The sequence below is a fragment of the Aspergillus pseudoviridinutans genome, assembly GCF_018340605.1.
Source record: "Aspergillus pseudoviridinutans IFM 55266 DNA, scaffold_1, whole genome shotgun sequence".
Classification (NCBI taxonomy): domain Eukaryota; kingdom Fungi; phylum Ascomycota; class Eurotiomycetes; order Eurotiales; family Aspergillaceae; genus Aspergillus; species Aspergillus pseudoviridinutans.
In genome coordinates, this window is record NW_025091281.1 from 2,521,607 (window position 1) to 2,534,575 (window position 12,969).

A 12,969-nucleotide genomic window follows, 5' to 3' on the forward strand; every position below is an offset into this window, starting at 1 on the left:
AAACGGTGCTCCGTATAACATCCCCATTTTGGAAATGCGCCCTGTTATTCCGTGGCATTGATGTGCATGTTCTATAAAGTTGCCCTCCATTGCTGCTTCAACCTCATATCACACTTCATCATTTTCTTTTCACGGCTTCGCCTCCATGCCAGGGATTTGATGAGGCATCTTCGCCATAAATCCATTCATCATGCCCCATGCATTGTGCCACCCCTTCCTCTGTAATTGAATATCATAATTATATCAGATCTATTGCTTCTGGAGCTCCTAGCTAAGTGTCATAAGAAATCCCTGATACTCTCAGGATCCTGCTAATTATAGATAATGGCCTAGCTCTGTTCACACGTGGTTCTTGTCCCATGGATTCACCCTCGTGAATTTCCGTCAGCCCAGCCGTAGAAAGAGCCAAGTCATAAGCAGCTCAAGATGTCAGCCTGTTCTATCTCAATATATGTGGTCTTCGCACAGAGACGTCAACTACAGGAATGAAACGAACTTCATAAACTTTCATTCCTAGGATTTCCTCCTAGGAAGTATGCCCCATGCAATGCAAAGACAAATATAAGATTATAAAATGCGCCTTAGGAAGTACTGAAGGGCTGCTGACAGTGTTCTGTGAATATTGGGATATCACGGCATAGTCGGTATTACCGCCATTGCTTGAGTAAGAAGCCTTATTTAATACTCGCAGAGTTCAATCTTGGCCCTCGTGCCTCCGATTTAGAATTAACTGGCATAGAGCAACCAACTGAGGACCTTAATGCGTCATTAAGCACTGAGTTTCCCCCGTCGAAGGAATATTGTCTTTGGCTCTCCTTTTCCGTAACATAGTTCTCTAGCTATTAACTAACATCTTGTGGCCTTGTCCCTTGCTCTTCATCTTCGAAAGAACGGGCTTCCATCACGAAAATTTCCACAATCTTTATTATGGCCATTGCGGCTTGGGGGTGCATGCCATTAAGTTCTAGGCTGTATCAGCCCGACTCGACGCGTTAGAGATATGTTTATTCTACACAAGAGTCGATAGATGGCCAGAAGTCGTTTGAGGATATGGTGGACTTGAGCGCAGGAAAGGCGGGTTATACGGGTTGCTCATATTCTGATAAATATATTATATGGGTATCCTTGTATTTGCAGCAATCGCTTATTCTTCTGCAGCGTACCAGAGCATACTACCTCCCCTCGACGACAGATCTGACGACATTAGAATCTGTCTGAACCGCAGGGAGCGCACCATGCATTGTCAATTTGATATACTATTTGAATAAGTTGTAACCCAAAAGTTCCCTGCTAGTTGGCAGTTGAGCTAGTCTCTTGAGAGGCGCTCTGTGTAAAAGAAACGCAATTCGCTTGCGCAAACATACCAGACGGGATTGCTAATCCTTACTCGGAAATCAGCAGTTAAAAGCTGGTTCATAGTTTGTGCGAGACATAATACAGTCAAGTTTTCTGTAAATACTTTATTCTGAATGGGGCAGATAGATAACTCTGCTTTTAATATGATCTAGATGAAGTAGTGGACAGACGATGGAGTAGTCGTAGGCGAAAGAGCGGTAATCAATCATGAAGCCCTCAATATCAGAAGCGAGCTACATCGTGCCATAGAGAGCAGTCATCTACTTCAGTCGTACACAGAACTCGACAAAAAGCCGTATAAAAGACTTTGCACCGTTTGTGACCCTTGATACAGCCAATATGGATACAAGTATCCTAATACGAGCCTCGGCCAGAGCGGATGACTTAATCGGGATCTGGGTGAATGTACTCAGCACCGATGCACGTCATCCCAGCAAGTGACCACCGAAGAGACATCAACTCTTTAGCAAAGATAAAACAGACGAGAAGGAGACACAACTGCTGTCTGTGTCTCTCGTTGTCTCGACCTTATGATGAACCTCCGACGCTCGGCCCGCCTGACTGCGGCGCTCAATAACAAAGTGCTGCCACCGCAGCCGCCGAGTCCACCAAAGAAATCAAGCAGGCCTCAGTCCACCAGCAGGGTCAACAAAGCGAAAAGCCGGTCTAGAAAAGATATCAATGACCTGAAGATCAGTGCTGAACGGCTTCCTCTCAATGTAACTCTCCCAGATACCGGAACCACACCCGTCTCAAACGACAATGCGGAAACAGATAACATCTTTGACCTCATATCTACCGACTCTCCTAGCAGACCACATGCCACCCCGCCTCCCCTTGACCGACCTGTCGAACCGCATAGGACAAATGCAACACTTTTAACACCCCATGGCTCCTCTCTCGTCGCCTACCCGCCCGGCTCGGAGAGTCTCTCACCCTCCAAGACCGGTCGACCCCGTCCAACCGCTACGACTGGTACCCTCCTCGAGAAAGCCGTGGCACGTCTAATCGCTACAGACGCACGCCTGGAGCCGCTCATTAGGCGACATCCGTGTCCTCTATTTTCCCCTGAGGGACTGGCCGAGGAAATCGACCCCTTCCGCAGCCTCGTCAGCAGTATCATCGGACAACAGGTGTCAGGCGCTGCAGCCCGATCTATCAAGGACAAATTCGTGGCTTTGTTCAACAGGGAAAACGACGGACAGGACCCTGCGAAGCCGCGTCAGTTCCCAACACCAGAGGAGGTCGCCCAATGCGACCTTGCTACGCTACGCACCGCTGGACTTTCCCAGCGAAAAGCCGAATACATCCACGGGCTATCCCAGAAATTCGCTACCGGGGAACTGAGCGCGAGAATGCTGCTCAATGCCAGTGACGAAGAGCTCATGGAGAAGTTGATTGCAGTCCGAGGGTTAGGTAGATGGTCCGTTGAGATGTTTGCCTGCTTTGCGTTGAAGCGCATCGATGTCTTTTCCACTGGAGATCTTGGCGTGCAGTAAGTTAATCATCGGCCCTGCCAAACCTCAGCGCAGCAATATGCGTTCCACTACTCCTGGCAAGCATAATCCGCTAATGATGAAAACAGGAGAGGCTGCGCGGCGTTCATGGGAAAGGACGTGAGCAAATTAAAGGCTAAAGGAGGCGGTAAGTTCAAGTACATGGCTGAGAAAGACATGCTGGAACTGGCTGCAAAGTTCGCCCCCTACAGGTAAGTTGGTATCGCAATTTCTTCACTTACCTCAGCGAAGCTGAGCCATAAGACTTTTTTCTCACGCTAGCGTCGCAGGAGCCTTTTCATGTGGTACATGTGGCGTGTAGAGGATGTCGATGTCACTGTAATGAACTCTTGAGGCCCGCATACGGCATTCCTCGAGTATATAGAGTCACTATAAAGTCACTACTCAAATTGGATCAAATGAATCGCTGGGAAAGATGACACTGCTTGGTTTAGACGGCAGCACTGCATCGAATACGCAGGAATGTATATCGTCACAATCTGACCGATATATCTCAGAATTATACAATCGGGAGGTCAAACTCGCCCCAGTCTCCACTACCATGGATGAACATACATGCATCACGACAGCGGTTGTGGATTTGCATGACAAGCAGATGATCAGAAAAACGACGATGAATTTGTACAGTAACAGTACACGCGACTTGAGCGATAAATCCGATGTTCAATCAAAATTCAGCCGCAGGCTCGTAGGCAAAGCACAGCCGCTAAATCGTACAACCCCTTCCTCGTTATTTTTCCGTCCGTCTATTACCCTAGTGACACGATTCCGTATCCTCTATGCGTTATGACTAGGGACCAAGCCATCTACCGTCTAACAACGAGGGTGTCGAGGTCCACACGCTCCTTGTTCTCCCTCTCAATCTCGCGGATGATGGGGCTCAGGTACTCAACGTCCTAGAGAGCAAAATTAGCATCTATGATGGTGCTATATAACCCACAAGTGCTTTCTGGACGCATCTCGAGACCAGGAAAGTGTAATAAACCCGATACAACCCAGTTGACAAATCCGCGTCACGGGATTGGCCAAGACTTATACGGGGAATTGACGACGCTGGAGCAAGTATGAAAATGCGAAATCAACTCACCTCCTCGGGCTTGGTCTGCTCGTGAGCGGGAAGGAGGGTGTGGGAAACGGAGCACTGTGTTGATGAGGCAAATTAGCGTTGATGTCCTGGAGCGATCTAGATAGAGACGCACCTGGAAAGCTCTGCGGATACGGAAGACGCGGTCGTAGGCCTCCTTGGGAGGAAGACGCTTAATGGCCGTCTGAACAACGTCGCTCTCCTCGGGAATCAGGTCATCGAATCTGAGAATAATCAGCTTGACTGCTTGCACAGACTGGTCAGGAGTAACATGTGTCCCAGATAGCGACCAGAGAGAAATGATGCACAATCCGACGTCGTGTAGCAGCGGTAAGGTTCAAGGACGTTGCTGTCGCATAACATGCTCATCTGGCGCTCATACTGGGAGGGTTGAAGGCGGGGGTTGGTTACCTCAATCCGAGTTTCCTGTAGCCGGCGGCGTCGGTGTACCACTGGGCAAGTGGCGTCATCCAGCGCTTGAGCCATGGGCGCTTGACAATGTAGTTGGTGAGAGAAGGAGCGGACATGGTGACGGATCCCAGATAGATGTGGATGCGAATCCAATTGAGGGCGTGGTGCGGGAGGGAGATCGCGAGAGGTCAGTCAAGCTGCAAAGAGTGACCCGACGTTGGAGATTGTGCAAAACGGAGGTCCGGCCGGGATGACTTTCCCAAAAACATCCGATTTTGCAGCCTGAGGCATCAAAAATGGCCGTGAGGATTCCGATCTATGTCATGTGATAATCATGCCTCAGGCGGCGGCCCTGGCGCTTGGGACTGGAATATATTCAGTAGCTAAGTCATTCCACTCCACATGACTGCCGAAACAGGTACGTTGATTGATCTTGGCCACAATCATCCGCGCGGCCCGGTTCTCGCCTTGTATTCCAGTCTTCCCATCGATCAGACTTCCTCTCCTTTACAATATTTAGACCCGGTATCGCTTGCCGGTTTGGTATGGGGTTCATCATCCGTTGAATTACATTTTTGCTCCTACACTGAAACTGTCACCGCTACCGGCCCCGCCCCTTCTGCACCTCCGAATAAGCAAAATTCCAGGCATATCAGCGCATTCGCCAATATCAGCTCAGTTACACTTATTCCTTCAGTCGCCGAAGCCAGACTGTGTCGCTTCCTCGTACCGCTTTAATTGACGAAGAAATATTTACATCGAGACCTGGTCAGAATAGGGTTTGCTGGGTTCCGGAGCGAGCACCGACATGCTCGGTTCCGGGAGCCCTCGTTGATAGCAAAGACGGACAGAGAAAGCTGCTAGGGGAGCTGACCGGAGCGATGTTTTCCGACGGTCACGGCAATTCAGGAGCCGCCAGCAGCTCTGAAGAGCAGCAGATATCGCACTCGAACAACCTTGCGTCATCCGACGTGCAAATTCCACCTGAAGCTCCGTCCAGCCCCAAGTTCGTCACAAATCTTGAAATATGGTCCACAAAGATACCGGATTACTACATTGCGCCCTTCTGCGGCGCCAGTGCGGGTGTGGCCTCTGGAATTGTCACATGCCCCCTTGATGTGATCAAGACGAAGCTGCAGGCGCAAGGCGGATTTCTCCGACGAGGCGGCGGAGTCGTCGAGGCAAAAACCCTCTACCGAGGTATGCTAGGTACTGGGCGGATCATATGGCGGCAAGATGGAATTCGGGGTCTATATCAAGGATTGGGACCCATGCTCTTGGGATATCTGCCTACCTGGGCCGTATATTTGGCTGTCTATGACCGATCTCGAGAATACTTCTACGAAACCACCGGTATGTGTGTTCCTTTCTCTGAAGGTAGAATATCAGGACTAATAACCCGTGTCACATTAATAGATAGCTGGTGGCTTTCCAGAGGCTATGCATCAATAACAGCTGGTGCTTGCTCTACTATAGTCACCAATCCCATCTGGGTCATCAAAACGCGGCTTATGTCACAAAGCCTCAAGTCCAACAGTGAAGGCTACACGGCTCCATGGCAGTACTCAAGCACTTGGGATGCAGCCCGCAAAATGTACAGGACCGAAGGAATTAGGTCATTCTATTCTGGACTGACCCCGGCGTTACTCGGTTTGACGCACGTCGCCATTCAATTCCCGCTATACGAATACTTGAAAATGGCGTTTACGGGGTACAGTATAGGGGAACATCCTGATAACGGTGGCTCCCATTGGATTGGCATATCTTGTGCGACATTCTTAAGCAAAATTTGTGCCAGCACTTTAACCTACCCGCATGAAGTGCTACGAACAAGACTTCAGACACAGCAAAGGACATCTCCAGCACCTTCTCCCGAAGAGATCACATTTCGTGGAGGGTTAGATCACCCACAAGACCGCGGGAGGCCCCCAGGAGCGGCCTCATCGGACGGCATGGCCAACCGCCCGCGGTATACGGGCATTATCCGTACATTTCAGACCATTCTGAGGGAGGAAGGCTGGCGCGCATTCTACTCCGGCATCGGGGTGAACTTATTCCGGGCTGTACCGGCTGCCATGACCACAATGCTTACTTACGAGTATCTCCGTAAGCTAATTGGTCACTTGCAACATTCGGGAGAAATGAAGCTGCGTATGGCAGATGATAGAGAAAGAGCCACGCTGCTACAGGATGAGTAAATAAGCAGCGAATGGTGCATACTAGACGTGTCTTGTTCTTTTCCTTTTTTCAGTTGAACAATGCAATATTAACCCCCCCAAGAGGTGACTCACGGGCTTTCTATTCTCACTAGATGGCCAGTTGAGCGGAATATGTACCCATCCATCTCCAGCTTTGACCATACTACAGTTGGTGCCCTGGAGCAGTGGGCGATCACTCGGCTGTCCTACGCTCCGCTCACCAGCAAAAGGTCTGACAGCAATGGTCGTCGCTACGACATTTGTGGGACTCATGGACTCACTGTCATATTGTCGTCATGCTCTGCAGGATATGTATCTTATAGAGCGATCTCCTTGTCGCATTGTCATCTTTTTCACCCTTGACGGCTCCGTTGCATGATCTGCATTTTTGTACATACAAGCATACATTATTATTCAAACCATACCGACGTTCTCGACTCCTCGAAATTACCGTCAGCAAGCTAGATAGCCCTACCTGTGCTATTGGGTTCTTTTCTAGATAATACGAAGCATTGGGCAATCTTCCGATACGCAGACTCAGTCGATCGCCCTCAAATACACCAAGATGATTTCTCTATAGAGAGGTAAAGTGTTTGTTTTTACTTTTAAGGTACAGCTAGATGATGTCACCCTAAATCACGTGGTTAAATAAGCGACAGATTACTGCCTGCTCAAATTTTGAGCAAATTTCCCTCCACCTTAAAAGAAAACAACATGCCTGTAACAGCGAAAAGTTCATGCAATGCCTGCCTTTCATGAAGGGGTACGGTTACATTACTTATTGTCATCATGAGATGTTATTTTAAACCTGAACCAGGTCATCATTGCAGATATCAATCTGTGTATGTTGTGTTTCGAGGAGGGCAGAGTCTTCAAGTTATTCTCGACTTTCCTTTGATATGATGAACATTCAAATGAAATGGTAGATCCAGATTACAATATACTCTGGATATGACTATTCACATACACTGAAAATTCTGATCATGGACTTGGAGAGATGAACTTGACAATGACGCATTGTGTGGAAGGATTACCGCAGATATTTTTAGTGCATCATTATGTGAATCCAAGCCGCAACGATCGTGAGCATTTTTCTTGGACTCCTTTTTCTTTTTGACTCAGTATCAAGCTTCTTGCTATTATACAAATCCAACGCAAAGACTACCTTGACCGACTTCGCTGCTCTGCATCTCTGCTCTCTTCTAATGCCTGCTGTACCCATGATTGGTCAGACTTTTCCACGGAGAACTTCTGGGCCCTTGTAGGCCCGGTGACTGGGGACGATTGTGCCTCGCGGCGAGCGGAGTTGATGGAACTGATGCAGTAGGAGCATAGAATAATTGCCATGGTAAAGGCAGCTATCGGAGCATTGAGAGACTACTATGTTGTTACTACAGGGCAATCGGTGAAGAATGCCACTTGTGAGACAGAGCTGTGACAGCGCTGGAAGGCTATTCAATAAGTTGTACTTACCCCAGTTGTCCTCCCCAAGGGTTTCCCGGTTCCTCCTTTTCGAGTCATGGTAAGATGGCTTCAACCGTCTTGACTGCATCCATTCAATGTCTTAAGGCAGATCTTGGTGATGTGAAGGTCGGCGGATACCGGCGTAATGTTTTCCCTGAGGGCCTTTATCAGATGGAGGGCGCGAAGATAAGCAATTAATTACGTGAAACAGTACCAAACTACAGGCTCCTATTGGCTKCAGAATTCTCAGCCACGGTATCGTGGGGGTAATCAATCAGTTCCGCGTCCAGCTTCTTTGCTGTGCTAGAATCGCCTTAGAACACCGTCGTAGAAAACAGTACCACAATTTGGATCAGTGGGCCACTGTAAAAAGGGAGCCAGTCCTGATTTGATGTTCAATATCAATTAATCAGCTCTTGGAGTCGGCATTTTAGTGCCTATTCTAGTTAAAACAATTGATGGCGAACACACCCGAACGTCATAGTGTAATTATCTCCGAGGCCGGACGGAGCGGAGGCGACGGTGTTGCTGGATTGGGTTTAGCGCATGTAGAGCACAGGCGAAACCCCGAAGAATAATTAATCGATCTTTCGTCGACATCACAACCTCGGGTACATCATCATACTCTATCAGCATCTCTTTTTGCCTCATCATCAACCCAACCGCGCATCACCTTTTAATCGCTAGCTATACGAAAATCAAACACACATCCATCAACCATGTTCCGCCGTTTGGCTACTGTCGCCCCTCGCTCAGTCGGCACTGTCGTGTCGCCTCGCATTACGCCGGCCATTTCCGCCATCCAGGCTCAACCCATCAACAGGGCGTCTCCTGCTCCTCAGAGGAGAAGTTATCACGAGAAAGATAAGTAGATCGATGAATTTTGGATGCTTCGTCCGGGCCAGTCAAATGCTGACCTTCTTTGCACTGCTAGATCATTACAACAATCCACGCAACGGTATGTTTGCCAATCTTGATGTGCTGCTTTCTTTCCTTTTTCTTCCCTCGAAGCGTCGGTGGGAGACAGATGAATCGTCAGCTGTGGTCTTTCTCGTTTCGAAAAGTCTGCTGTCAAGACCGCGCAGCGAACTTCCATCAAATGAAGACGGATACTACAACGGGGAGAATCTATAAGCGGTCTTCTACACCTGAGAGGGCTCCCTGATCGGTTTTGGACCTCGACTCTTCCAACGAATCTATCACTATACAACGCTCTTACGAGAAGACCGTTATGGCAAATCAACTTCCATCTGTCTCCTATGCGCTCGAGGAGGATCTTAAGTTCCAGCATTTTTCAAGAACTTGTTTCAACTATGTACATGCTTCTGCAGGAACTGACATATTTTTAGTTGGCTCACTACCCAAGGATGCCCCTGATGTCGGTCTCGGTCTGGTCGGTGCACCTGCTTGCGGTGACGTGATGAAGCTTCAGATCCGGGTCGATAAGGATACCAGCAAGATCACCGACGTCAAGTTCAAGACTTTCGGCTGTGGTAGCGCGATCGCCAGCTCTAGCTACCTGACCGAGTTGGTGCGAGGAATGACGCTTGACGAGGCCTCTAAGATCCGAAACACCGACATTGCCAAGGAACTCTGCCTACCTCCCGTCAAGTTACATTGCTCCATGCTTGCTGAAGACGCCATCAAGTCCGCCATCAACGACTACTATACGAAGAACCCCAAGGCCGCTAAGACTGACCTTTCTGGCACTGGGGCTTCCATTCCCAACGTGGAAAAGACCGAGGGTAGCGCCGCGAGCCTGTGATCTGCTTTGAGCATGAAAAGTAACAATATATTCAAACACTATTACGGCGATACCAGATGAGATCTGTTAGGTTTATTTGTTCGATTGACTGGCGTACCGAGACTGCAGATTGCTTGAATCATTAAAGCATGCGTTGCTCCATTGGATTCAACTGACGGATTGAATCCTGTCTATGTATATTTTTCTTTTCTCATTTCTCCCCCCATGCCTTTTACTTTTTTCTGCCTTAAACATGCATCACGATCATGAGTCTGTTCAGTCATAGGTTCGTCAATAAGAATGTGCATCTCTGTGTGATATGATTTCATTTCACAACGGCCCTGTCACATGGGCTGTAAGTAGACTCGTACTCGGCACGCCCTGGAGCCGTTCTGTAAGCAAGGTATCGCATTAGACTATGAGGTATCAGACAAAAGTAAACAGATATTCGATCTATCTAAAAATAAAAGACGTCTAGACTTACAAAAAAGATCTTTGTACAAATCTCTATACATGTGGAGAAAACAGAAAAGGGAAAAGGGAAAAGAGAAAAACGCCGTCGCTGATGATGCACAAACAGACCGGACCCATCCGATCAGTCCCGTCTAGATGATAAAGAGTGAAGAAAAGTGTACAGGGTTACAAGCACGTCGGACTGGAGAAAGTCGAACCGTATGAAGAAGAGATAGCCGCTCTTCTATCCGATCAACCCGAGCCGACTTTTCAGAGACAGCAGAGTCTCGTAGACGGACAGTTTCAGCTCAACCCGGAGATACCCTGTCCATGCGCAGAGAAACCGGACGAAGTTGAGCGGGCGGAAGATGCCGTCGGTCTCGTTGATGTCCTCCATCTTCTCTTCGAAGACGGTACGAGTGGCGTAGCGGGCCAGGATAAGGAATGTGCGTACGGGACCCTGTCGGGTATGTAGATTTTCGTCCAGACTACGGGCTGAAGGTGGAGAGCAGGCGATGTTAGCCGGAATTCCAAGAAAATAGAAAGATGGAAATGAGTGCACTGCGAGCGAGCATAACTTACTCAGATCATTTGTCTTCAGAATCAAGAGGATGATCCTGGGCACCTGGCCCAACAACTCAACAAGCTGTTGCAGCATGCCCTCCCCGAGCGCACCAGAGATGTTCTCCTTTTCGGCAGCCGTGCGTGGAGAAGCGACATCCTTCTTGGCTAGCACGGTGTAATCTCGTCCGGTGATCGCGCTCGCGAACAGGGGGAACTGCTCGTCCGTAATACCTGCGACCTTGCGCGCATACTCGCGCATGCGGCCTTCATCCGCCTCGATGACCGCCAGCCAGAGCTTAGCGTAGTTACGGCGTAGGTCGCGTGGGATATCGCGGTACAGGCCGTGGTCGTAGAGGATGATATCGAAGTTGTGACGGCGTCGATTGGGGTTCTTGCGAATGGCAATATTGCCGCCGTGGGGATCGCAGTGTAACGGGGCATTGTCTCCAAAGATCATCTCGTTGAAGATATGCGCGAACGCGGCGGAAACCTCGTCGCGGTCAATATGGTTGGAGTCCAAATATTCAAGATCATCCGGACGATGGCCAGAGAGGAACTCCATAACCAGAATTCGTTTCTGCGCCCACATGACTGATAAGGCGTTAGCAAAGCTACTGAATTTCTGTTTCACCGCTATAGTTGAGGACAAACCTTCCGGAATAACTAACGGAGCACCCGAGTGCTTCTTGAAGTATTCACTAGCCCTCCTGGCATTCTCTGCCTCCATGCGGAAATCCAATTCCTGAGGTAGCGAAAAATCCATTTCCTTGGAGAGCCACTCCAGATCATATTCCGGGAAGAATCGTTTCAGCATCGAGAAAGTAAACCGTGTCAATGCCAAGTCCAATGGCACCCATTCGGCCAATGCAGGATGCTGCACTTTAACAGCAACCTTTTGACCGGTCTCTTTCAGCGTACCAATATGGACCTGGGCAAGAGACGCGGCGCCAATGGGCAATGGCTCGAAACTCGAGAACAATTCATCGATGCGATGACCTGTGTCGGTGACGAACATTTCCTCGACGGATTCGATAGACGAGACGGGACACTTGTCTTGAAGGGGAATGAAGGTGGTCGTCCATTCCAACGGAAGGAGATAGCCCATGCTACTGAGATGCTGGCCCAACTTTATAAAGATGGACCCATTCTTCTCGAGAACACGTAGGGTTCGTTCTGCGCAACGCTTGTGACATGCTCGGATAGACTCTTGTCGTTCTTCTTCTGTAGGAGTCTCTTGCTTGAGGGTGACTCGGTAACTAGAAGTAGCCCATGTAAGTGACAGGCCAACAGCCTGAGATGCAAGAAGTCATAGTCTTACTCGTTGATACAGACAGCCAAAGTCCCCACAACTCTGCCTGTGCGCTGCGCCGCGCGATATAGATGTCGTGCATCGTCTGATAAGGTCACCGCTGCAGCGCCGACGACACCAGTGATGATTGCATACTTTAAGATTCTCCTCCGCGACCACTGTGAACCTGAATGACCCGATCTATTGTCCCGAGACTGGAGGTCCTCTGGCAAGGTAGGTGTTTTTGTAGAATAGAACCGCGAAGACGGACATGTGCGGAATGACGCTCGTGCGTATGAATGATGCCGAAATATCCCTCTAAAAGGTCTTTGAGTGAAGGTCGGAGACCGGAGCGAAGACGGAGATGAATGATTGCACTTCGAAAATTGGCTCAAGGAGAACCCATTCAGATTGTATCTGAACACTGCCGCTGGTTCAAAATCCGATGCCCGCAACGGGGTGCGGAGCGCCGCTCTCATACCGAACGCAATCAGCACCGTGAACGGGACGACCACAAATCGCTCGTAACCTCGAATCTTAAAAATGCACTCCGTCTGTACACGCTCATTCCATTGTATAGGATACAAATTCTGCCAGGAGAAATCTTCAGTGGCGGTTGTCGCCGCGATTCGGGATTTTTTTCTCGCCCGCTGTCGGCCCGAAGCAGGTCTCACGTGATCTAGCATTGCAGTTATGGAAGATTGAGGGTCAACGGCTGTTCTTAGGTCTTTCTTAGTCCAACGGATTTCAGAGAACAGCAGTAACTGTTTCAAGACCTCACACACCATTCGTAGTGGCCTGGCGATCTTGCGCAGAAATGCCCCTTGCACATCATAAGCCACTCGGTATAACATTGCAGCAAGCCAACCAAACGTATCAAAAACATAATA

The 12,969-nt window shown here is 49.1% G+C and overlaps 5 protein-coding genes across 5 annotated transcripts; 3 read left to right on the top strand and 2 right to left on the bottom strand.

Moving 5' to 3' along the window:
• Positions 1-1,886: 1,886 nt before the first annotated feature.
• On the top strand, positions 1,887-3,206 carry alkA (DNA-3-methyladenine glycosylase II; the record flags this gene model as incomplete). Its single annotated transcript, XM_043297216.1, has 3 exons — positions 1,887-2,851; positions 2,942-3,064; positions 3,143-3,206. 3 exons carry the CDS (start codon positions 1,887-1,889, stop codon positions 3,204-3,206), a joined length of 1,152 nt encoding a protein of 383 aa, XP_043153151.1.
• A 473-nt stretch (positions 3,207-3,679) lies between these two features.
• On the bottom strand, positions 3,680-4,484 carry Asppvi_000913 (ubiquinol--cytochrome-c reductase subunit 7; the record flags this gene model as incomplete). The annotated part of the gene is made up of 4 exons (XM_043297217.1): positions 3,680-3,769; positions 3,961-4,014; positions 4,073-4,181; positions 4,369-4,484. The coding sequence occupies 4 exons, from the start codon at positions 4,482-4,484 to the stop codon at positions 3,680-3,682; spliced, it is 369 nt and encodes a 122-aa protein (XP_043153152.1).
• Positions 4,485-4,770: 286 nt separating this feature from the next.
• Positions 4,771-6,566, top strand: Asppvi_000914 (putative mitochondrial carrier protein; the record flags this gene model as incomplete). Its single annotated transcript, XM_043297218.1, has 3 exons — positions 4,771-5,094; positions 5,142-5,721; positions 5,845-6,566. 3 exons carry the CDS (start codon positions 4,771-4,773, stop codon positions 6,564-6,566), a joined length of 1,626 nt encoding a protein of 541 aa, XP_043153153.1.
• A 2,183-nt stretch (positions 6,567-8,749) lies between these two features.
• Positions 8,750-9,795, top strand: Asppvi_000915 (putative iron-sulfur cofactor synthesis protein (Isu1); the record flags this gene model as incomplete). The annotated part of the gene is made up of 3 exons (XM_043297219.1): positions 8,750-8,898; positions 8,936-8,988; positions 9,380-9,795. The coding sequence occupies 3 exons, from the start codon at positions 8,750-8,752 to the stop codon at positions 9,793-9,795; spliced, it is 618 nt and encodes a 205-aa protein (XP_043153154.1).
• A 676-nt stretch (positions 9,796-10,471) lies between these two features.
• Asppvi_000916 (ABC1 kinase family protein) lies at positions 10,472-12,933 on the bottom strand (the record flags this gene model as incomplete). Its single annotated transcript, XM_043297220.1, has 4 exons — positions 10,472-10,722; positions 10,810-11,382; positions 11,443-12,047; positions 12,110-12,933. The coding sequence occupies 4 exons, from the start codon at positions 12,931-12,933 to the stop codon at positions 10,472-10,474; spliced, it is 2,253 nt and encodes a 750-aa protein (XP_043153155.1).
• Between the last annotated feature and the right edge of the window lie 36 nt (positions 12,934-12,969).